Genomic DNA, 21,644 nt, shown 5'->3' on the forward strand with positions numbered 1-21,644 from the left:
TAGGCGTCCAGGCGGTTTGCCTGGGGCCTAGGCGACAGCCGCCTTGTTGCACTGCATATTGCCTTCTGTTTCGGCACTTATTTATGCAAATACCCCCTATTTGAATCCAATAAAAATAGTTTAAAAATCAAATTCTAAAAGGATAAAAAGTCAACCCCTTAGTCCAAGAACAAAAACTGGATTTTGGTTATATGGACGATTTTCAACTTTTAAATGCTAGGGTTTTTCTCAATTATGAAAATTTTATAAATTCTATCATGTTAAAATATTGCTAAAAACCAAAAGTCCGGTAAAAAAATATTTTGTTTTGATATTCATAAAATTATTTTCATTCAGGCGATTTTAACAGTATTCGTGCCCTTAAAAATAAGTTTGACTGAAGCATTACTTTGTCATTGCAACTCAGATTTAAGTAATCTTAGACTTGTTAGAAAGCTGGTTTTATATTATAACTAATACAAAAACGTCTCATGTAAAAATAAAATCATTTGACCAGTCAAACTTATTATAGAATTAGAGCATTTTTCTAAATTTTGATTTTTTATAACTTAATATGACTTAATGTTAATTTTTTATGATTTGATGTGGCTAAATGTTGATTTTTAATGACTTGATGTGGGTTAATCTTGATTTTTTATGATACAAGGTATATATAACTTACTAAATAATGTTAGAAAATTGAAAAAATAAAAAATAACACTTGTTCGCCTAGTTCACCTTAAGGCGGGCGCCTTCTCACCTAAACGCTTAGACAACTCTCCACCGCCTTGGTTCGCCTTGGCGCCGTGACAACTATACCCTAATCTAATCATATTCGGGGTTGAGCCCTGTCAGGAATTCATATAACCATTCCATTTCACGCTACTTGTGAAGTGTACTAGCATCAGTAGGGCAGGCCATAGAGATTGGATGATAGAAATCTAGTTGTTGCCAAAGGCAATATAAGGTGGAATAATAAGTAGAGAGAGACAACCCCTTTTGAGTGATGGAACGAACAGTACGGCGAATCTCATAGATTTAGGCATAGTTCCCTCCCTGAGAATAGGTTTGTTCCACTGCATCCCAGAGATCCTTAGCAAAGTTGAACAAGACAAAGCTTGGACTAATAGCAGGTTCCATAGAATTTATTAGAAATGACATAACAATGGCATCATTGGCTAACCAGGTGTTAGCGGTAGCAGGATCAGTCGGTTGAGGAGTGTCTCCAGTGAGAAAACCAGAGAAGTTTCCACGAATAGTAAAAAGACAGACACGAGACCACGTGAGGTAAATCTGACCATTAAGCTTGATGGGTCTAGGATGAAGGGTGGACAGATTACTTGAATGACGTCCATCAGGGGCCTCCGAAGGCACATCTTTGGCATTATTACTTATGGTAGTTATAGCTCAAAGAGAGAAACACGTGGAAAAAAGAAGCACGACAGAAATAAGCGTAGGCACAGGTAGGTGCAAGCACAGGCACAGGTACAGACAGGTGCACGTGTAGGTGCAGGTAGGCACTGGTGGTAGCAGGCGTAGGCAGCAGCAGCAGGCAGTGTAGGAAGCAACGGCGATAGGCAACAACAACGATGGGAGAGAGAGAGGGTGATGGCGAGGCATAGGCGGTAGTGAGGTACGAGGCGCAGGTAGTGGCAAGGTGTAGGAGTCACGACGTCACAACGGCAATGGATGTAGGCGTGGTGAGTTAGGGTTAGGTTTGCATGGAATTGGGTTTAGTCTACCATACTATATTAGGAGGTGAAGGCCACCATAGGTGGAGAAGAAAACCAAAAATAAAAAATAAAAAATAAAAAATTTTAAGGTTTTTAGCTCTGATACCAAGTTGAGAATTAGAGATTAGAGAATGATTCAACTTGTCAGTAATAACAAAGGTCCTTATTTGTAAGGAGATTACAATAAACCGAATAAGGAAAGTAGGGTAACACTAACTAAGCGTCTTATATACAAGACTTACTACTGTAAATAAGACTTAACTAAGGTAGAAAAATAAAACTAACTACGGTCATCTCAACAGAAACCTAGGAGAGGAACAACAGAGTTTCCAAGGGGGAGTCACCAAAAACAAGAGATGACCTGTGTTCAGTGGCTAGAATAGGGAGGATGGCAAGATCAATTGTACACAGCCAGCAGAAGATGGTGACATGACCTAGCTAGTTGCCAGCTCAAAATGGGTTGCCAGATCTATTGCCAGATCTGCAAATGGATTGGGATGGTCCATGCTTGGAATGTATTAGACTGTTGTATTAATGGGTTTTAGGAAAAGTGTCAGTTACCAAACGGACCCTAAGGGGTTTAATGGTCTTTGTAATTCTCTAGAACCTTCTCTCCATTGTTATAAATAAAGAGGACTAGTGTCGTATTAGACACAAGTCATTACCTCATTCAACATAGTATCAAAGCCATAGGATTCAAAACCCTAAGGGCTCCCCCTCTTCTCCATCTTTTTGCCTCTTTTTCATTTCTCTCTCTCTCCCCCAGCGCCTCCTTCATCTGCGCGTCCCTCCATCTCTTCATTTGCTTCTCTCTCGTGATGGGAGCTTCTTAAACCACCAAGAGGGTTTCTAACCTCCATTCATCCTTCCCCTAGGCTCTCAGACTCTCTTCTTCAATGATTTAAGAGACCCAGAACCTTTTTTTCATCACTTTTTCAGGGTTTTCTCCCTGAGAACGTTTTTCATTTCCAGGATACTTTTTCCCTGCTTGATGCTCCGATAATCTTAATGCTTGTTGCGATTGGTGCCTCTTATCTGTGTGGTGGTATTTACGAATCACTTTTTCTTTTGAGGTCTCTATTCTAGAGCTATCCCCAAAATCATTTTCTTAGGGTTTTACCCTTTTATCGATTTTTGGGTTCTCTAGCTTTTTCTAGTTATTTTGGTGCTTTCTCTGTCTCCGGCTAGTGTCTCTTCTATTTGCACAGCCCCTTTGAGTAGCAACCATGTCTCCCAGCTCATATGCTTCTACTGGCAGAGACACCACGGCTCTTCCCACCTTTCCTCCTTGTGCTATCAAGCTTAATGGCACAAACTACCTTATATGGTCACGTTTGGTCTGCATCTCCATCAAGTCCTGTGGGTATTACGGGTACCTCACTGGAACCACGAAGCGTTCGACCAACGGTACGGAGATTGACAAGTGGGAGTGTGCCAACTCTCTGGTTATGACCTTCTTTGTCAACTCCATGTTGCCACAACTATCGTGTGGCTATCTCTTCCTTGACTCCACTGCGAAGATCTGAAAGTTTATCTAGGATATCTATTCCCAGGAAGGGATGATGCTTAGGTCTTTGAATTTCGCCAGAAGGTTCGTGATCTGAGGCCGAGAGGGCTCACTCTGTCACAGTACTACGATCAATTGCGGCACTATAGACTGAGTTGGATTTCTATGAGTATACTGCTTCCACCACTAAAGATGTCACCAAGTTTCAGAAGCGAGAGGATAAGATCAGGGTCTATGACTTTCTGACAGGTCCAAATGTGGAGTTTGATCAGTTGCAGTCCCAGGTTTTGAGTCGTAACCCCTTTCTTACCTTGGATCAAGCCTATGTTGTGATCCAATTTGAGGATAGTCAACGTACCACTATGCTTCCATAGCAAACTGCCACTCCTACTAAGAGATCTACACTTGTTTCTGACACTCAATCCCTTAGTGCAGCCCCACAGTCTGGGGGCTCCTCTACCAGGACTCCAGTGAAGTGCAATTAGTATGGAAAGGAGCGTCACACCAAGGAACACTGTTGGAAGGTTCATGGCCTTCCTGCTGATACATCTGGAAAAGGGCAAGGGAAGGGTTGTGCCTGTACTTCTGGGCAGGCCAACCATACTGAGAGCCCTGTCTTTGACTCTGACTCCACTCTTAGCTCCTCATTAGCCATGCTATTATCTGATGATCTTACAACCCTCCAGTGCCTCTTGACACTTCCAGACTCTCCTGCACTTGCCACTACGAGCTCTGCTTATTCCACCCCTTTTGGGTCAGGTATTTCCTTTTATGGCCATACTATGTCTGTCCCTTCTACCCTTTGGATTATAGACTCTATGGCTTCTGACTATATGACAGGCCGTTTGCCTCTTTTTTCACAGTACACTACTTGTCCTGGTAATGGTAAGGTCAAATTGGCTAATGGGATTTATTCTACTATTTCGGGGAAGGGCTCTATTAGTTGTACCCCCTCTTTATTCCTTTCTACTGTATTACATGTTCCTTCTTTTCCCACTAACCTTTTGTCCATTAGTAGTCTTACTTCTAGTCTTAATTGCAAAGTCACATTTTTCCTGTCTCATTGTGTTTTTCAGGATCTAGTGGCAGGGGCAACGATTAGCTCTGGTAGGGTACGTAATGGTATATATCTGCTTGATGATGACTTGGCATTGGTCTCTGGTCAGGCTCTTCAAACATCCTCTACGTCACCTCCCATCTCTGAGTTACTGCAGTGGCATCGTCGGTTGGGACATCCCCCTTTGGGAACTTTAGCGAGAGTTTTTCCTTCCTTTAAAAATTGTAATTCAAGTCAGTTTTTTTGTGAGGCAATTGTTTTGGCCAAACAAACTCGAATCACTTATTATGTTTCTGGAAATAAAAGTGTCACTTCTTTTTCATTGATACATTCTGATATTTGGGATCCATCCCGCTATGTATCTGTCAATGGTTATCAATGGTTTGTTTTTTTTTTATAGATTGTCATTCTCGGACTACTTAGGTTTATATGATGTGAACTAAGGGTGAGACCTTTTGTTGCTTTCAACAGTTTCACCACATGGTTCAGACTCAGTTTGGTACTACCATTCAGATTCTTTGAAGCGATAATGGCTGGGAATACTTTGAAGGGTCCTTCCAAGCTTAACTTTCCGATCATGTGATGATTCATTAGACTAGTTGTGTGGATACTCCAGCTCAGAATGGGGTTGCTGAGCGAAAGAATAGCCACCTTTATGAGGTAATACGCTCTCTTATGTTTGAGATGCATGTTCCTCCCCAATACTGGAGCGACACAATTCTCACTGCTGCCTTTCTTATCAACCGAATGCCTTCTCGGGTCCATGCCTTCCGCTCTCCTCTGGATTTTCTCCAAGGTTCCACTACCTTTCTTGTTTCTCCTGAGGTATTCGATGGTGTTTGCTATGCTAGCGATCATCATCCTCATGGAAAGTTTGATCCCGTGGTCTCCGATGCATTTTTCTGGGGTATGCTCCTACTCAGAAAGGCTATCGGTGTTTTCATCCTCCTACTCAGTGTTGGTTTGTGACTATGGATGTTGCTTTCACGAATCTGCATCATACTATACTGCAACACCTCTTCAGGGGGAGTCTCCGTCCACTGTGGAAGATGTGCCACTGTCTCTGCTATCTCTTGAAATTGCTATCCCTGCTAGTATCCCATTTCAGGGGGAGAGTGACATTCCTACTTCTCCTACTTCGCCTTGGCCGGAGATACGTGTATGTCGTAAAAAGTAGACTCAAACCACTACACATCCAGTATCTACCCTACCATACCAGTCGTCTCCTCTCGACCCTGATCTTGTCCCCTTGGACCCTGGTAATTCTCCTCCTTCTATTGATCAGTCTCTTGAGTTGCCTATTGCTGTTCGTAAAGGCATTAGGTCTTGTACTTTACATCCTATTGCTAAAACTATTTCTACTGACGCACTCTCTCCTTCTTACTATAGTTTTGTGTTTTCTCTTTCCTCTGTGTCCATTTCTCATACCTGGCAGGAAGGGAGTGCAGACTCACAATGGCAGGCAGCTATGGTTAAAGAGATGCAGGCTTTAAAGAATAATGACATGGGATCTGGTGTGTCTTCCTTCATAAAAGAAGATAATTGGGGGCAAGTGGGTCTTCACAGTAAAATAGAAGGTTGATGGTACAGTGGATCGGTATAAGGCCAGACTTGTTACCAAAGGCTTCACACAGACTTATGGGATTAATTACCAGGAGACTTTCGCTCCAGTTGCTAAGATGAACACAATTCCTGTTATCTTGGCTTGTGCCACCAACTTAGATTGGGATCTCCAACAGTTAGATATAAAGAATGCCTTCCTTCATAGGGAACTTGAGGAGGAAGTGTATATGGACATTCCTCCTTGGTTCACTGGCTCCAAAACCCAAGGGAAGGTATGCAAGCTAAAGCGTGCTCTGTATGGGCTGAAGCAATCCCCTCGTGCTTGGTTCAAACACTTCCATATGGTTATGGTCACAACAGGTTACTCTCAAAGCAATGCCTACCACACTCTGTTCATCAAGAGATCTAGTGGGAAGATTGCTATCCTAATAGTCTATGTAGATGATATTGTTGTTACTAGTATGATCTGACGAAAATCTCTCGCCTCAAGAGATACTTGAATGAGGAATTCGAGAACTTCATTACTTCCTCAGTATTGAAGTTCCCATGTTGGGGTGTAAGCTAGCAAACACTCCTACTGAAGCTAATGGTCACCTGAGTAGCAAGGAAAGTGATCCGATGGATAAGGGGAGATCAGAGATTAGTGGGGCAATTGATCTATCTCTCTCATACACTTCCTGAAATAGCATTTGCCGTCAGCCTGGTTAGTCAGTACATGCATGATCCCTACTCAACTCACATGGAAGCTATGTTGCGTATTCTCTGGTACTTGAAATCTGCCCCAGGACGTGGTATCCTTTTTTCTCCTCATGATCACCTTAGGGTGGAGGCCTTCACAGATGCGGATTGGGTAGGTTCCCCTAATGGCCATAGGTCTACTACTAGTTATTGCACCTTTGTTAGTGGTAACATGTTACATGGCGAAGCAAAAAGCAAGCCGTGGTTGCCCGTTCAAGTGCCAAAGCAGAGGTCCGTGCTATGGCACATGGCATTTGTGAACTCCTATGGCTTCATGGTCTTCTCACTAATTTGGTTGTTCCTGCTACCCTTCCTATGAAGCTCTTTTGTGACAGTAAATCTGCCATTATTAGCATTGCTTATAACCATGTCTAGCATGATCGAACCAAGCATTTGGAGATCGATCGACACTTAATCAAAGAAAAGTTGGATATGGGCCTTATCATTGTGCCTTTTGTTCCCAGTAATGAACAACTGGCTGATGTATTTACTAAAGGTCTTAATAGTAAGATGTTTCATCCTATTATCTGCAAGTTGGGCATATGTGATATCTATGCACCAACTTGAGGAGAAGTATTGTAATAATGGGTTTTAGGGAAAGTGTCAGTTACCAAACGGACCCAAACGGGTTTAATGGTCTTTGAAATTCTCTAGAACCTTCTCTCCATTGTTATAAATAAAGAGGACTAGTGTCATATTAGACACAAGTCATTACCCCATTCAACATGGACAATGAACCAATTTAAGCAGCCGGTTTCCTGATCCATAGCTGATCCAATAATATGAACTTCCGATCCAAAAAGCAAGTCACAAATGCGAGTTAACCAGGTAATTTTCCAGTCCCGGAGTTAACTCACCAAGTTTTAAAACTACAGTAATGGCGCCTCATTAGTACAACAGCCACAAGCAAGCTTCAGTTGCAGCTTATGTTTAGCACTGGGCAACTCCAAATATTGCTCCAATTTTGTTTTGATATATTCTAAGTTGTTCAACATCTATTTTGTCCACAGGCAGATATACCAGATGATGCTCTTTCATAAGCAGTGGATTTAGTAAAAACTTCTGTTAGAGCATTAATCAACAAATATCATACTCTGTCCATCAACATGTCAGTCAGGGTTTCAATGACAGTCCAATTATTCAAAAACTCCAGTGAGCAGGTCAGAAATTCGTCCATTTAACACTTATTTACACAAAGCACAAAAACTCAAGATAAAAATCTCAATGGAAGAGGTCAAAAGTCCTACCTCGAAAACCAGTCAGCATGTACATGCCCTAAAAATTCCAGAGCAACAGAGAGTACCCACTTTCACATCTTTTTTTTGGATAGGCAAAAAAATTTATAAAAAAAAGGAAAAAGAAAGAATAAACAAGAGAAGGCAACCATTCCCCCTATTAGACAGGCCTAAGGAAGGGAGAGCAGCACCAAGAAAACAAGCGGAATAGACCCCCGCATTACCAAGGGAAATTGGAAAGAAACATTTTTTTTCCACACAGAAAGAAATGCTATAGAAGAATTAAGTAGCCTAATCGCGGGAGTGAAGATAGTATGGGGCTCTTCTGATGCGACGAATCTGCCTCAAAAAGCTTCTCATGTCCAAATGGGTCCGAATTCTAAAGACACCATGACCAGTGTCATAGTCATCATCGGGTCGAATCAGACTCTACCTCCGGCAAATCCATATGAATATCATCTATATTATCATCTTGATGGATCACCTCCTCACTATGGTTCAACTCAACTTGATCGGTCATCTCCTCACTATGATCCAACTCTGTCTTTTCCTCTTGAGAAATGATGACTGTCGTTGCATCCCAATTCAAAATTTGAAGAAATAATTCCCCATCATAAGGATCATTTTCAAGATTCGAAAGGGCCATAGACTCCGAAAGTTCCTCCGAAGAAGTAGCTAATGAACTATCTATCTCAAGATTTAAATTGCACTCAGGGGCCTTAGAAATAGACTTTTTTTTTTCTTCTTTTTCTTCCTCCTTGTCCTAGACTCTTCATCCCGCTCCCTGACTCGCTCCTCTCAATCAATTAAGTTACCAAATTGGTAAGATGTGACAACTCATCCTCCTTATTATCTTGAACAATACCTTCCATCGAACCCATCAAAGAAATAGTAATCAATTGACCACACAAGTTGACATCATTCGGAGTAGAGATGAAAGGGGCATTGGGGACCACATTTGAATGAGTTGCTGCCAACTTACCAATATCCTCCTCCAAAGAATCATAAAAGCCAGCCTCATCATCGATAATATCTCCCAACGAAGCAAAAGGGTTAGCCTGAAGAGTTTTCCCTTTCTTACTTTCTGACAAATCTGTCCCCATCTCCTTGATTCCAGCTGATTCCATTGACTCCTTGCTATTTTGGACATTATGGCCTTTTGAATTCAAATTTGAAATTACGTACCTCCCTGCCAACTCATCACTACCGGAACTTCTGCCTTCCATCAACACTGCCAACTGCAATTGATTGGGAGAAGGCTCAGCCACCACTATAGGAAGAACTACACCATCTCCCTCTGCCATAGGAGCCATAATTTGCACTTGATTTTTCTTCTTCCACACCAGCTTAGCTGGTTTTTCCACAGCCCTCCTGCATTGACCATCATGGTGGCCAAATATCATGCAAGATGAACACCACGGAGGCTCCCAATCATACACCACCGATTGAGAAAACATTTCTCCCTTCCCATCATAAATTTGGACCGTATCAGGCAAGTTTCTACTGACATGAACCTCAATACAAATCCTAGCAAAAGACAATCGTTCCATTGTTATGGTCCTCTTGTCAGACACTAAAGGATTCCCAATAACACTCCCAATAGAACTGAGAGCATCAGCCGACCAGTATTGAAAGGGGAGATTTGGAAGATTTACCCAAATAGGAACAGAGCTTAAGTCTATTCTTCCCAAAGGAGATGAAGGATTCCATTGCCTCAAGATCAGGGGTTGTTTTTTAACATACCATGGTCCTCCCTCAAGAACCTTCCTCACACTTTCACATCTTGTGTATGCACATATGACAGCCAAATAAGCAGTAAAATCCAGAGATGAATACAGCATTTTATTAAATGAGTAAATAAAGAGATTCTAAGCAAATTAAGAACTTACACTGCATACACTACAAATTGCCAAAGAAGCTTCCAAGTGACTTAATAAATTGACCAGCATATCCCTAGGGAGTAACCTTGCCATCTCTAGGGAAACTTTTCCAACAGGATCCGAGTGATAATCTTTCACAAGGAGAGGATGGTCACAAGCTTGGCGGAGACGCAAAAGCATTAATAGAATGTTCGCATAGTTCTGATTCACCGTGCCAGCAGCAGCATATTTCTGCAAAATTATATTTTCAAATTCATGAATTGACTAGAAATGCTGTGAGCATAGAACTGATAAATGGTCATCAGTACATGTTCATTTCTCATTGAAACCAACCTTTGACGAATGAAATTTGTTAATAATTTAAGATTCATCAGATACTAGCCAGAACATATAAAATAAAGTTGGTAATGAGATGCCACTTGATGACTTAAATTTTCGTGTAAATATATCAACAGCTCACCCGCTTGAAACATTAAGGCACCTCAGTTCAACTTGTTGGACAACTCACTCCAAATTGGGAGCCTAAAGTTTACTATCGAAGAATACAATCATACAAATTAACAAGTGAAATTTCCAAACAAGAGCAACCAGAAAAATCCAGACAATCCTTTGTTGATTTATTTCATCCAAAGAACTCAATAAGAAATACAGCAAAAAACTTGGCAAAATTATAGTAGGCTCATGTTTGCAGATTGATGACTACTCTAGACAAAAGTCATAGAATAGAGAAAACACAAAGCTGGATCTTAATCTGAGGTTCAAAGTGAAAATATGTATGGAAAAACTACTAATATTTAGGAATTCATCAATTTTAGAGAAATTAAACTAGAGTAATGTAGAAAAAGGCTGACAAAGCAAAGCAAGTCCTAATCTACAGGATACTTTAATGAAAGAGCAACCACAAACCATGGTTCAAGAACTCGAGCGAAACATTCGCATGTTTTGCAGGTATCACCAGAGGTCGAAACGAAACTTCTGGTGACTTTCGAAAATCCACTGTTTCATGCAAGTTTCAACAAGTTTTGACCATGGGAAATTTCGACCTTCTTTTATGCATTTTTTCTCCTAAGTGTGGGAAACAGCGGAGATTTCCATTTTTTTACTACCAAACTTGGGGAAACAGTGTTCTGACACTTATTTATGCCAAATATCATTTAAGTAAATAATTTTATTTAGATATTATTCATAAATAAGGAAATACCCCTTATTTGAATCCAATAAAAATAGTTTAAAAATCAAATTCCTAAAGGATAAAAAGTCAACACCCCAGTCAAAAAACAAAAACTGTATTTTGGTTATAGGGGCAATTTTCAACTTTTACATGCTGGGGTTTTTCTCAATTATGAAAATTTTATAAATCCTACAATGTTAAAACATTGCTAAAAACCAAAAGTCCAGTAAAATAATCTTTTGTTTTGATATCCCTAAAATTATTTTCATTCAAGCGATTTTAAAAGCATTCGCGCACTTTAAAATAAGTTTGACCGGAGCATAACTATGTTATTACAACTCAAATTTAAATAATCTTAGACTTGTTGGAAAGCTAGTTTTATGTTATACCTAATACAAAAAATCTCATGTAAAAATAAAATCATTTGACCAATCAAACTTATTATAGAACAAGAGCATTTATCTAAATGTTGATTCTTTATAACTTAATGTGACTTAATGTTGATTTTTTATGATTTGATATGGCTAAATGTTGATTTTAATGACTTGATGTGGCTTAATGTTGATTTTTTATGATATAAGGTATATATAGCTTACTAAATAATGTTAGAAAAGATAACATGCGTGCCTTGAGGGTAGTGAGTCACTACTTGGATGGAACCGCCTAGACACTCTACTTGGAATTGAGTCACTACTTTTAAGTGTTGAGTAATTGAGTCACTACTGGTCAGTGTTGATAGATAATTGTTGATGATGTAAAATTTTTATCTATGTTGGATCATTTGGATTATGTCTTATGTTTTGATGTAGATTGTAGACTATATATAGTCATTATGTAGTAAAGTTTCAGAATTTAAGCCAACAAGTCAGCGTAATGATTATCGAACCTTTGGTTCAGCACACAAGTAAGACTTTATGTGCTTTTTTTTATGAAACTAATGATGTGAATGTGTTAAAAATGTTTAAAATAAGATGTACATAAAAAATCAGACAAAAAAAACACTGATTGAGTGTCGAAACCTAAGTCTCCACCATACCAGGAAAAATTCCCCGGTATCCTCGAAATTTCCCAAGTTTCGACCAAAATCTTGGTCTCCCCAGGGGTTGAAACCCGATACCGTGAACCTTGCCACAAACCAGTCCAACAGTTGCACAGGAATTCAGACTAGAAGAGAGGCCAAATAAGGAACAAGCAAGCTATCGATCAGATAGGGCTCCTTAGGACAGATCATTAAACAGATAAATAGGGCCTAACAGGGACTGATACAAACCTCAAACAGTCCAACAAACATGAACAATATCATAGAGAAGCATAGGAATCAGAACAGACCAATAAAATTCTATCGATTTCAGGTGTTGGCTGAAGAAACCACTAAAGGACAAAATCTGGGTGATTTTGTATAACTCCAGACCAGATGGTGCAACAGAGGTGGGAACCAGGTCGAGTCTCCCTCTGTATGGGAGCCTTCTTCGATCCAAAGGGAAGCCAAAACTAAAGGCTCAATAGGCCTGAACAGTTAAAGGTTGTTCCACAAGAAACCCTTCAACTTCTGGGCAGAACAGAGAAGAAGATGGATTAAAATACCTGTAAATAGTTGCAGCAGCAATAGAACCTTGAGTAGTTGAGAGAAGAAGAATATAAACTAAGGAAGAGGACCTCTCGGTCTTCATACTGCAAAGAGTCAACCAGCTCCACAGTCTTGATCAGACACGAGACCCATTCTCAACAGAGATGACAACAGCAATATCCATTAATTTAGTTTGTCAAAATCATTGGAACTATGCGAGCCTCCATGGAAGTCCTCCAATTTAGAAAGTATCAAAAATAGAAACTTTTAATTGGTTGTAACGTAGGAGTAGATTACAAGTAAACTACCCCAACAGTGTATTACAACTCCAAACTAGAAAATAAGACTCACTTAACTAGCTTGACAATGATCAAAAGTAAACCTAGGAGAACAAGGAAATAAGACAATCAAATAAACCCCCAAGGGTACAATAGCAATACAGAAGCAAAACCAGCCCAAAACCCAACCCAATAAGAGAGAGAAAGACCTGCTATAGAGCTGGAGAGAGAGAGGTGCGGCCTAGTCTGTAGGGCTCCAATTGAGCTGCAAAGTTGGTCGATGGTAGGGCCCAGGGAGGGTACAAAAACTCCCAAAGTTGACAGTCTTCCGACAGCTGGTTGTGGAGTTATGTACTTTCTTGATGTTCAGACCTAGGTGAGAGAAACTGGAGAAATTTTCAAGAACTTTGATGGGGCTGCTTGGGCAGCAATGAGGAGAGGATCGAGTAATCCTTGTAAGGTTGTGAACACCCGATGAAAAGGGCTTGCAGATCCGAGATCGATTGGGGAAGGAAGAGGAGTTCGACTGATCTTCAATTCTTGAACTTCTCAGCTGGACAGTCGTGGTTCTGCAGGCTTTTACAGATCTGAAATTTCTTGACTTGATGTTCACAGCAGATAAGGAATAATAACAGTAAATAAAAGTAGGGAAAGATAATGGGAACCAAGAGAATTGTGGGTGGGGTGGCTATCTCAGCCCGGGCATCTCACCCACAGCTATCTCGGCTGTTTAAAAGCAAATTGACTCAATCTTTGTTTATTAAAATCTGAGAATTATGTGTACATAAGCTCCTCTATTTATAGAGGGCAGAAAAGCAATCAAACTATAACTAGAAGCTACTTTCCAAATAGGACTAGACACTCCTAGTACAACTAGGACTTGAAATAGATTAAGACTACAACTCCAACATGGAGTAGGATTGACTAACTAATAGTCCATATAGGATATTACAATCGGTGGGCCCAATGGGCCTCACTTATTAAACATAATTAAATCCTGATAGCTAGAATCGATAAGCCCAATGGGCCCTCATTCTAACAGCTACTTCAGCCACTTGAAGTGGACTTAGGTGTGGATCGATAGGCCCCTTTTGATTGGGCCTTTCTTCCTGTGGTAGGTCCTTCCAAAGTGTGGATCTACATCAGGTTGCCTATTACATAAGTTTCTAAAATTAAAAATAGAAACAAACTAAAAAGGGAAACTAAAAACTAATGACTTGACTTCTAAGAAAACAAATATAGCTGAAATTGAACAAACATGGTTTACTAATGAACCAAACCAAATAAGCCAAAATAATGAAACCAAATACTAATCCCGTATGCAACCATAGTACCCCAGTTTAGGCTCATAAAAGTGACCCACTACACTCCAAACCACATGGACTGAAGGTCCAACACATATATAACCCAACCCTAGACTTATTCCTATAAAATAAGCCTAGTTTGGTGAAGAATCTGCATCAGAGAGTTTCCAAACAATGTTAACAAACTCATCACTTTTCCAGTCATTTAAATTTTAATTGATTTATATTTTTTATCCATACTACACAATACATCCTATTTGTATCAGAGGCTCGTGGGCGGCGTGAGGGGGGCAGGGATGGCTATATTTCTGGCAGCAAACTCGAGGCGAATATGAAGTGCATGGATACAAGTTATGCCTAATAAAGAGGTCTTTGCCCCATCAGCCACATGGCTCCACCACACTCAACTACCAACTACAGCCAGAGATGAAGGCAATGTTTTTCTATCATACAGCTATTGATAAAGAGGTTGGGGTATTCATTCATATTCCTGCTTTAGGTTAGGCGATGTAGATCCAAGGTTTATTAAGCACTATTTGCATAAGAGAAGGGCTATCAGCCAGCATACAGCCATCTCAACAAGCCAAGCAGCCCATTCTAGCCAGGCAGCATAGGCCCAAGTCTTTATGGTCTTCATGGGCCAGAATTAGGCCCAACACTAGATATTATTTAGTCCATGTGTCATGTATGGGGACTCTTTAATAGCTTCTATTTTGTTTAGATTCCCTTCTATGAAATAGTAGATGCTAATGTAGTAGCTGCTCCTATTTTCTGAAGTCTCTAGAAGTTAGATCTTATTCTAGGACTGGTGTCCGTTTTAATTGGCTACTATTTGTAGGGGGTTTCCTCCTCCACACAAGGGGGGAACTCTAATGGCGAATATCAATAAAAGAGGGGGCTGCCACACTCACCCCACGAATTTTTAGAACAAAAAACTCTACGGCTTTTGTGCTATTCTTCCATGAATGATGCAGGAAATCTATGAAAGACAGAAGAAACCAAGTGTGATGTTAGTGATGCTATTGTGAAGCTAGTGTGGCATGTGCGGGAAGCTCTTGCAGTATGTTATCCTGTTCTGTTTCTTATTCTCTTCTACCTTCAAAGTAACCCTCTCCCTGAACATAACAAGACGGAATCAGATCACAGTGAATTTTTGAAGTGTTGTTCCATCAGACATCGCTTTCCTTTGACTGCAATATGGAAGTGTTCTGGCTTGCGGATTGGTTGTTCCTGCTAGTCACTAACTCTGTTCCTAAGTTACTATTTTGGTGTACTATTGTTCTGGAAAATCTAGCCATTGAATTGGATTAATCCTAGTTTTACATTCCATCTATCGAGTAATGAATCTGGCTGTGTTGATATGTTGTTCTGCCATGGGGATTTGAAGATATACTGCCGTTTCTAATTATGAGATTAGTTTATATTTTCATTCCTTCGTCAATAACTTTGAATCCAGCTTCTGGATCTTCATCCAACTTTGAGGAATTGAAGTCTTAGTAGTTGACCACATCAGATTGGAATATGGCGTTAAACCGAACCCTAGATATGTTGTTACTTTTGGAATATAATTTGCTAGTTGTGAGTCCTGTGATTCTGTCGTGAAGGGGATACTGAAGCTAGTTGTTGTTGAAACTTATCACATTATTTTGGTGTCAGAGCTATAGCTGAAAATGGCTCCAACAATCCTACCCCAGCACCTTGTTAGCGACATGCCCACACTCCTATAATTGCTTTTGATGATAACAAACATATGAAGGTATTTCACAATTTGCTTTCAATGATTGTTTTGTAGAGACTTCATATCAAAAATCGAATATGATGAATGAAAGGAAGAAATGAAGATCAAAGTCATCAAATGATGAAAATAGAAACCTAAGAAATAAAGAACTAAAGCTCAAGAGAGAGCGGGAGTATGAAGCTTCCAAAGGTTGAAGAAAGTACTTAAGTATTCAGATCTCAGACTATGAAGACTTGAAGTTATTCCAAACATCAAGCAATACAAGAAGAATATTGAAGACCATTTGCAAGATGTTTGATAGAAGTCTTAAAGATCTTAGCTCAATGTAATAATGCACACACCATACACAAGCACTACATTACATCTCATAAGCATGCATTACATATTGCAGAATTTTGTTATATTAACTTAGAATAACTTTAGACAATACCTACGACCTAAAAATGGTTAGGAACATGTCTTAGGAAATTGCTGAGAAAACAATGACCCTATTCAAAGGCATTTTGGGCAACCTTAAAATAGGTATCAGAAGATGGTTGCTTCACCAAAGTTGTAGAGATTCAAGTTACAAATCCAACAAACTTGGAATTAGGCCAATCCGAAATCAGATGAAAAAGTTATGGCCCAAATACTGACAAAAGGTCAGTTTTCCAAATGCCTGTCATAAGTTGGGAGTGACCATGTAATGCCCCAAATTTTTGGAAACTTAGAATATATTTCTTTTCTATGTTATTTTCTAAAGCTTGCTTAAATATTTAAAGTTAGGCTTTTTAATTTAATGACTTAATGAGTTAGCCTAGTGGTTAGTACCTTATCTAGAGGTCCTGGGTTCAAATCTTGTTAGTAGTAAGTAAAGGGGTTTTATTTAATTGATTTCTTTTCTTTTATTTTAAAATATTATTTTCTTTTAAATTGTTAATTGATTTCTTTTATTTTATTTTAAAAATATTCTTTTCTTTCAAATTGTTGTGGACCCCACCCCCTTTTAGACAAACCGTGGGAGTGTGGGAGTATAGGAGAGAGAAAAAGAGGGGGAATAACCATGGGAGTGTAGGAGAGAGAAAAAAAAGAGAGATCTGTGGGTTGTAAGAGAAGGAGAGAGAAAAGGAAGTGGAAAATAAGAGGAAAGAAAGACTTGAGAAAATAGAGAGAGAAAGTGAAAAATAAGAGGAAAGAGAGACGTGAGAGAAACGAGGGAGAGATGAGAGAGGAGAGATAAAGATAGAAGGGAAAGAGAGAGGCGTGGGAAAGGAGGGACAGATAGAAGAGGCGTGGGTTATAAAGAAAGAAAGAAGGAAAGAAAACAGAATTGTGAGAAAGAAAGAAAGAAAGAAAGAAAGAAAGGGAGGAAGGAAGAAAGAAAGGAACAAAGGGAGAGGAAGGGGCATTTGGTGCTTACTTCTATGCTCACTCCAGGTAATGAAGCTTTCTCTTATCCTTAGTTGTTGTTTAAGTTGTTGGTTCTCTTGCTTCTTCTTTTGGGACCCAATAGGGGTATCCTATGTTGCAGATGATGGTTTCTTCATATGTGACCCAATATTTAGGGTTTTTGGGACCCTAATAATTGTTCTTGGGGTTTTGTTTTTGGGTTAGAGTTTTTCTTGGGACCCTATACAATACATTTTTCTTGGGACCCAATATGCGACCCATGTGATCCTAATCCAATATTATTTTCTTGGGACCCAAATAAGAGGGGTAATCGATTCTGATTTGGAGCCATCGAAGGTCCCTAACATTAATTCTTGGCTCGATCTAAAGAACTGTCTATTCTTGTCCAAATCTTATCTTTCATTTTCTTCTAATCAAGCTATGTGGAGACCTATGTTTTGTTACCATAGGTTCCCCTACCATAGAGAGAGAATCGATCCACTCAGGGATACAATCTGATTCTCGATTTGCGTGTTACTTATAAACCCATGAAATTAGGAGACCTGAACTTGTATTTTCCCTAATTGCTTTAAATCCAACCATTAACTTTTGGACATACTTTGGGGGTTAGTAGAGCCGTCCTAGGGGAGGTTTCAACCTGAAATTGGGGACCATTTGTCCAATAGATCGAGAGTAATTTCAGATTTACTAAAATCTGAAAGTTACACTTTGAGATTGTAGTTTTTCTAATTACTCCTAAATCACTCAACTGATCATTCTCATCTTCGAGAGGGTGAAAATAAATGTCGAGGGGGATTGTTTCCTAGAGTTTCTCTGTTGGGGACGGTTGACTTTTTGGGCTGACTTTTGAAGAGAAAGTGAGGTATTTGAACTAGTTTTGAACTAGGAGATTAATAGGAAATGTAATTAACTGCAGGTTGTGTTTGACTTGAGCATTCAGAGCTCAGAGAGTGGAGGTAGGAGACTTATAGGATGAGGTAAGCGGATTATAGTGGGATGACACCACAGGTGTGTGGTTTGATTGTATGATGTGATGTTTGGTGTGCTTGTATCGTTGATATGTGCTGACTTATACCCTTTGAATTGTGTCTATGTGCGACATGAGTTTATGAGAGTGATTAATATGACTATTAGTGTGATGTATATTGATGTTGATTCTTACGTCGAGATTTCACCTATGTTTGTGTTTTAAAGAAAGTGATATTTGTGATATGTGATTTTTGTGAAAGTGTGAAAAGAGAAAGTGTGAGGGTAAATAGACTACTCCGTACCAGATCAGAGAGGGGTGTCCCGTTGAGCCGCGGGACTTATGCCCACTGTGCACAGTGGTGTATATTTAGTCACAGAGTGGTGACAACAATGTGATTGTGTAATTGTGGGATTGCGGGGGCCATGTTTCCCTCTCGTATTATGAGCAGTGGTAGCTTATTTCCCTCAGTAACACTAAAATGTGAAAAAAAAAAATAGATATTTTTAAAAAATCGTGTTTTATTAACAGTGTGGTTTGAAAAACTAAACTTGTTTGTTTTAACAGTTGTTTTTGGTTAATTGTTTGCCCTGTGATGTGTTCTTACTATTTTCCCTTACTGAGCTGTTGAGCTTAATCCATTATTTTAACATCGCAGATAATTGAAATGAAGATATGCTTGGAACGGATTTTGAGGGCAATCTGAAGCTTAGTAGTTTATTTTTCTTTAGTAGGTGATTGAAGTAGGCTCTTGTTTCATGTAAACTCTAACAAAGTGTTTTTTTTGTTAAATCTTGGGATCACACCTTAGACTGCCACCACTAAGTATGATTTTGGGATATTTTATCTTTCAGTAGTTCTATTTGTTTGACACTTGAATTTTTACAAATTCTTATATGCTTGATTCTTGGTGAACATTTTGGATCACTTCATCATTACCCGCGAGGGCTGTACCCCTACCTGTATCTGGGTTTGGCTCATGACAGACCAAACCGAATAACGGTCGACCGACTGAAGTCCCGATTGACCAGTACCCTGCCAACGGCTCTCTAACAGAGAATCAATTTGGATGGATGGATGAGGATCAACATGGGGCCCACCTTGGAGAGTCATGCAAGGACTCCTTAATTCTGATTTTCTTGGACAACTTCATATGGCCCCACGTGAGCACTCAATGCAAGAGAGAATTGCTAGTTTTATGGTTTTCTTTTTTTAGGAAAAGTAAATTTGTTTCTTTTTTTCTTTTAATTACTTATAGTAGGACTCTTTATTTTCTAAAAACATTGGATTAGATTAGGACTCTCTATTTATTTTCCTAAACTATTAGACTCTGATTTGGATTCCTTTTGTTTTTTATTATATATATTGAATTGTAAGGCCTAAGGCCAGTTTTAGCTAATGAAAATTAAAACAGCATTTTGATCAAGTTCTCCCCCCCTAGCGTGAGTCTCTTTCTTCCCCTCATCGTGGAAAGCATCTTCTCTTCTCCTTCTCTCTCTCTCTCTCTCTCTCTCTCTTTTCCTCTACTTCTCGATATTTCTCCTTGTCGCCCCCTCTTATTTTCCCTATTATTATTACAACATAACCTTCTTTTTTTTTTTTCAACACTGTTTCTGTTGCATGCCTCCCAACCCCAGTTTAAAGCCTTTCGTGTCACACCCTGCCCTTCTTATGGCACAGGTATGCCGGCACTAGATACTTTACTGCACCCAGTCAGCCAGTTTACCAGAATCCTATTCTAGGAGAGTCCACAAACCCACATCCACATGTACTCTTCATCATAATCAGATCAGAGTTTGCAGCAGTTAATATAAAATCAAGTAAAGTTCATACTAAGCCAGTGCATCTATGCGGTACTTAATGTTATATGTACAATAATTCACAAGCTACTTACAGTAATCCATCATATTACAGTGATCCAAATATCAAAAAAAATATATATATTCAAAAGTTCTCCCACTTGTCAAATCATTAAACTTTTCTCCCACCTGTTGTCTGAACCATCAAAAACTGGTTTCTACACCCATCCATATGTACACAGAAGAATAACCATATACATTAGATCTCATAAATACTGTCCACCATAAACATAATCATCGCACTCGCAATCAGGTCCATGACTGAAATCATCAAAATCCTATATACAAGCCAACTAATCCATAGCCATAGCATCATGCTCAGAACTAGCAATCTGTAGATGACTACTCTCGTCATCTATAAATCAGAGGAAAGGGGGATGAGCACTAGAAAATGTTTAGTGAGGGGTGGGAGAGACACACACACACGCATCCATATGCAATGCATGCTCCACACATAAAGATGATGCTCATAATTCCATTTATTTAACTATACAAATCCCTAGTCCATTACTAAGTCTCACCACCTATGGGTATAGTGTTACGCAACATAGGTGGCATTCCCTACCTTGTACGTTGGGGCTCAGGAATACAAGCTCGTTGTAGGCAGGAGCCAGTCGGTCCCGGTCAGAGCCTTGGTCCCCCGACTAACCTCTAAATGGTAACCCCGTATAATATATATATAGCCACCAGACAGTACGTCGTATCCTGTCCACATCCATAACTGATCACACATCTCATCACAAAGTGCACTGCTGATCAAGTAGCCACATATATCGGGATTAATCTATACCTAACCCCCTACGGACAAGGGGTGTAGCACTTAGGGTTATGATACCTAGCCCAGCATACTAAATGATGCACAACCAATCATCCAAAGCACACAAACAAACATGGGCACCTGCACATGACCCATCTCACATGTCTTACGTTCCTCATTTCCATTCCATCATAACACAATCATAATAATAATAAATGCATGATCAACAATAAGAAACCCACTAAAAGAAACAAGGATAGGGGCACCCACTGACCTTGACAATCAAAAACAGTTATCTCTCCTCCTGGTGCTGAATAGGCTCCCTCACAGCTATTGAGAACTCCTAAAATCAGAAATTATACATACATTTACTAAAATAAACTTAAGTATAGTCATTCCCTAATAGGGTCATTTTCTATCTTCCCTATAGGCCCTACAAGTCCTCTTTCAAACCCACAGATCACTGTTAAAAACTGAGGGCAAAATGGTCTCTGGAAGTCTAACCAAATGGAGACTCTGGTCCAACCGGCCGGCCTGATGTCTCCCATCGGTTGTCCATTTTCTGCAGAAATTCAATTCTGCCATTCTCCCTGCTGGTTTTCACCTCTGTTTTAGTCTATATCTCTCTGTTCTTGTACTGTAATCTCACAACAGTGAATTATTACTTCAATTCCATCCTTTTCTTAGTCCAACATTAATCTATTTTTAATTTATTAATTGTAATTACCAATTTCAGCAAGAAATTTCAGATTCAACCTCATATTCACATGTTTTCATCCACAAGTATGAAATAGAGTACAATTGCCATTATCAATCCCCAATCTAGGGTTGCATGCATGCATTCCATCATAAATTTTACCTTGCATGTGAAAAATCAGACCTCAATCAACTTGCATGCACCTTTAAAGTCCTCTACCAACAG

General features: G+C 39.5%; 1 protein-coding gene across 1 annotated transcript in view; it reads right to left on the minus strand.

Annotated features, from left to right (window-relative positions):
* The window catches only part of LOC122057466 (helicase-like transcription factor CHR28), a 135,731-nt gene that overhangs the window by 105,792 nt on the left and 8,295 nt on the right, over positions 1 to 21,644 (minus strand). Inside the window, exon 5 of the mRNA XM_042619577.1 lies at positions 9,702 to 9,923. Coding sequence (XP_042475511.1) covers positions 9,702 to 9,923 — 222 coding nt within the window. The remainder of the gene's footprint in view (positions 1 to 9,701; positions 9,924 to 21,644) is intronic.

The sequence above is a fragment of the Macadamia integrifolia genome, chromosome 12 (assembly GCF_013358625.1).
Source record: "Macadamia integrifolia cultivar HAES 741 chromosome 12, SCU_Mint_v3, whole genome shotgun sequence".
Taxonomy (NCBI): domain Eukaryota; kingdom Viridiplantae; phylum Streptophyta; class Magnoliopsida; order Proteales; family Proteaceae; genus Macadamia; species Macadamia integrifolia.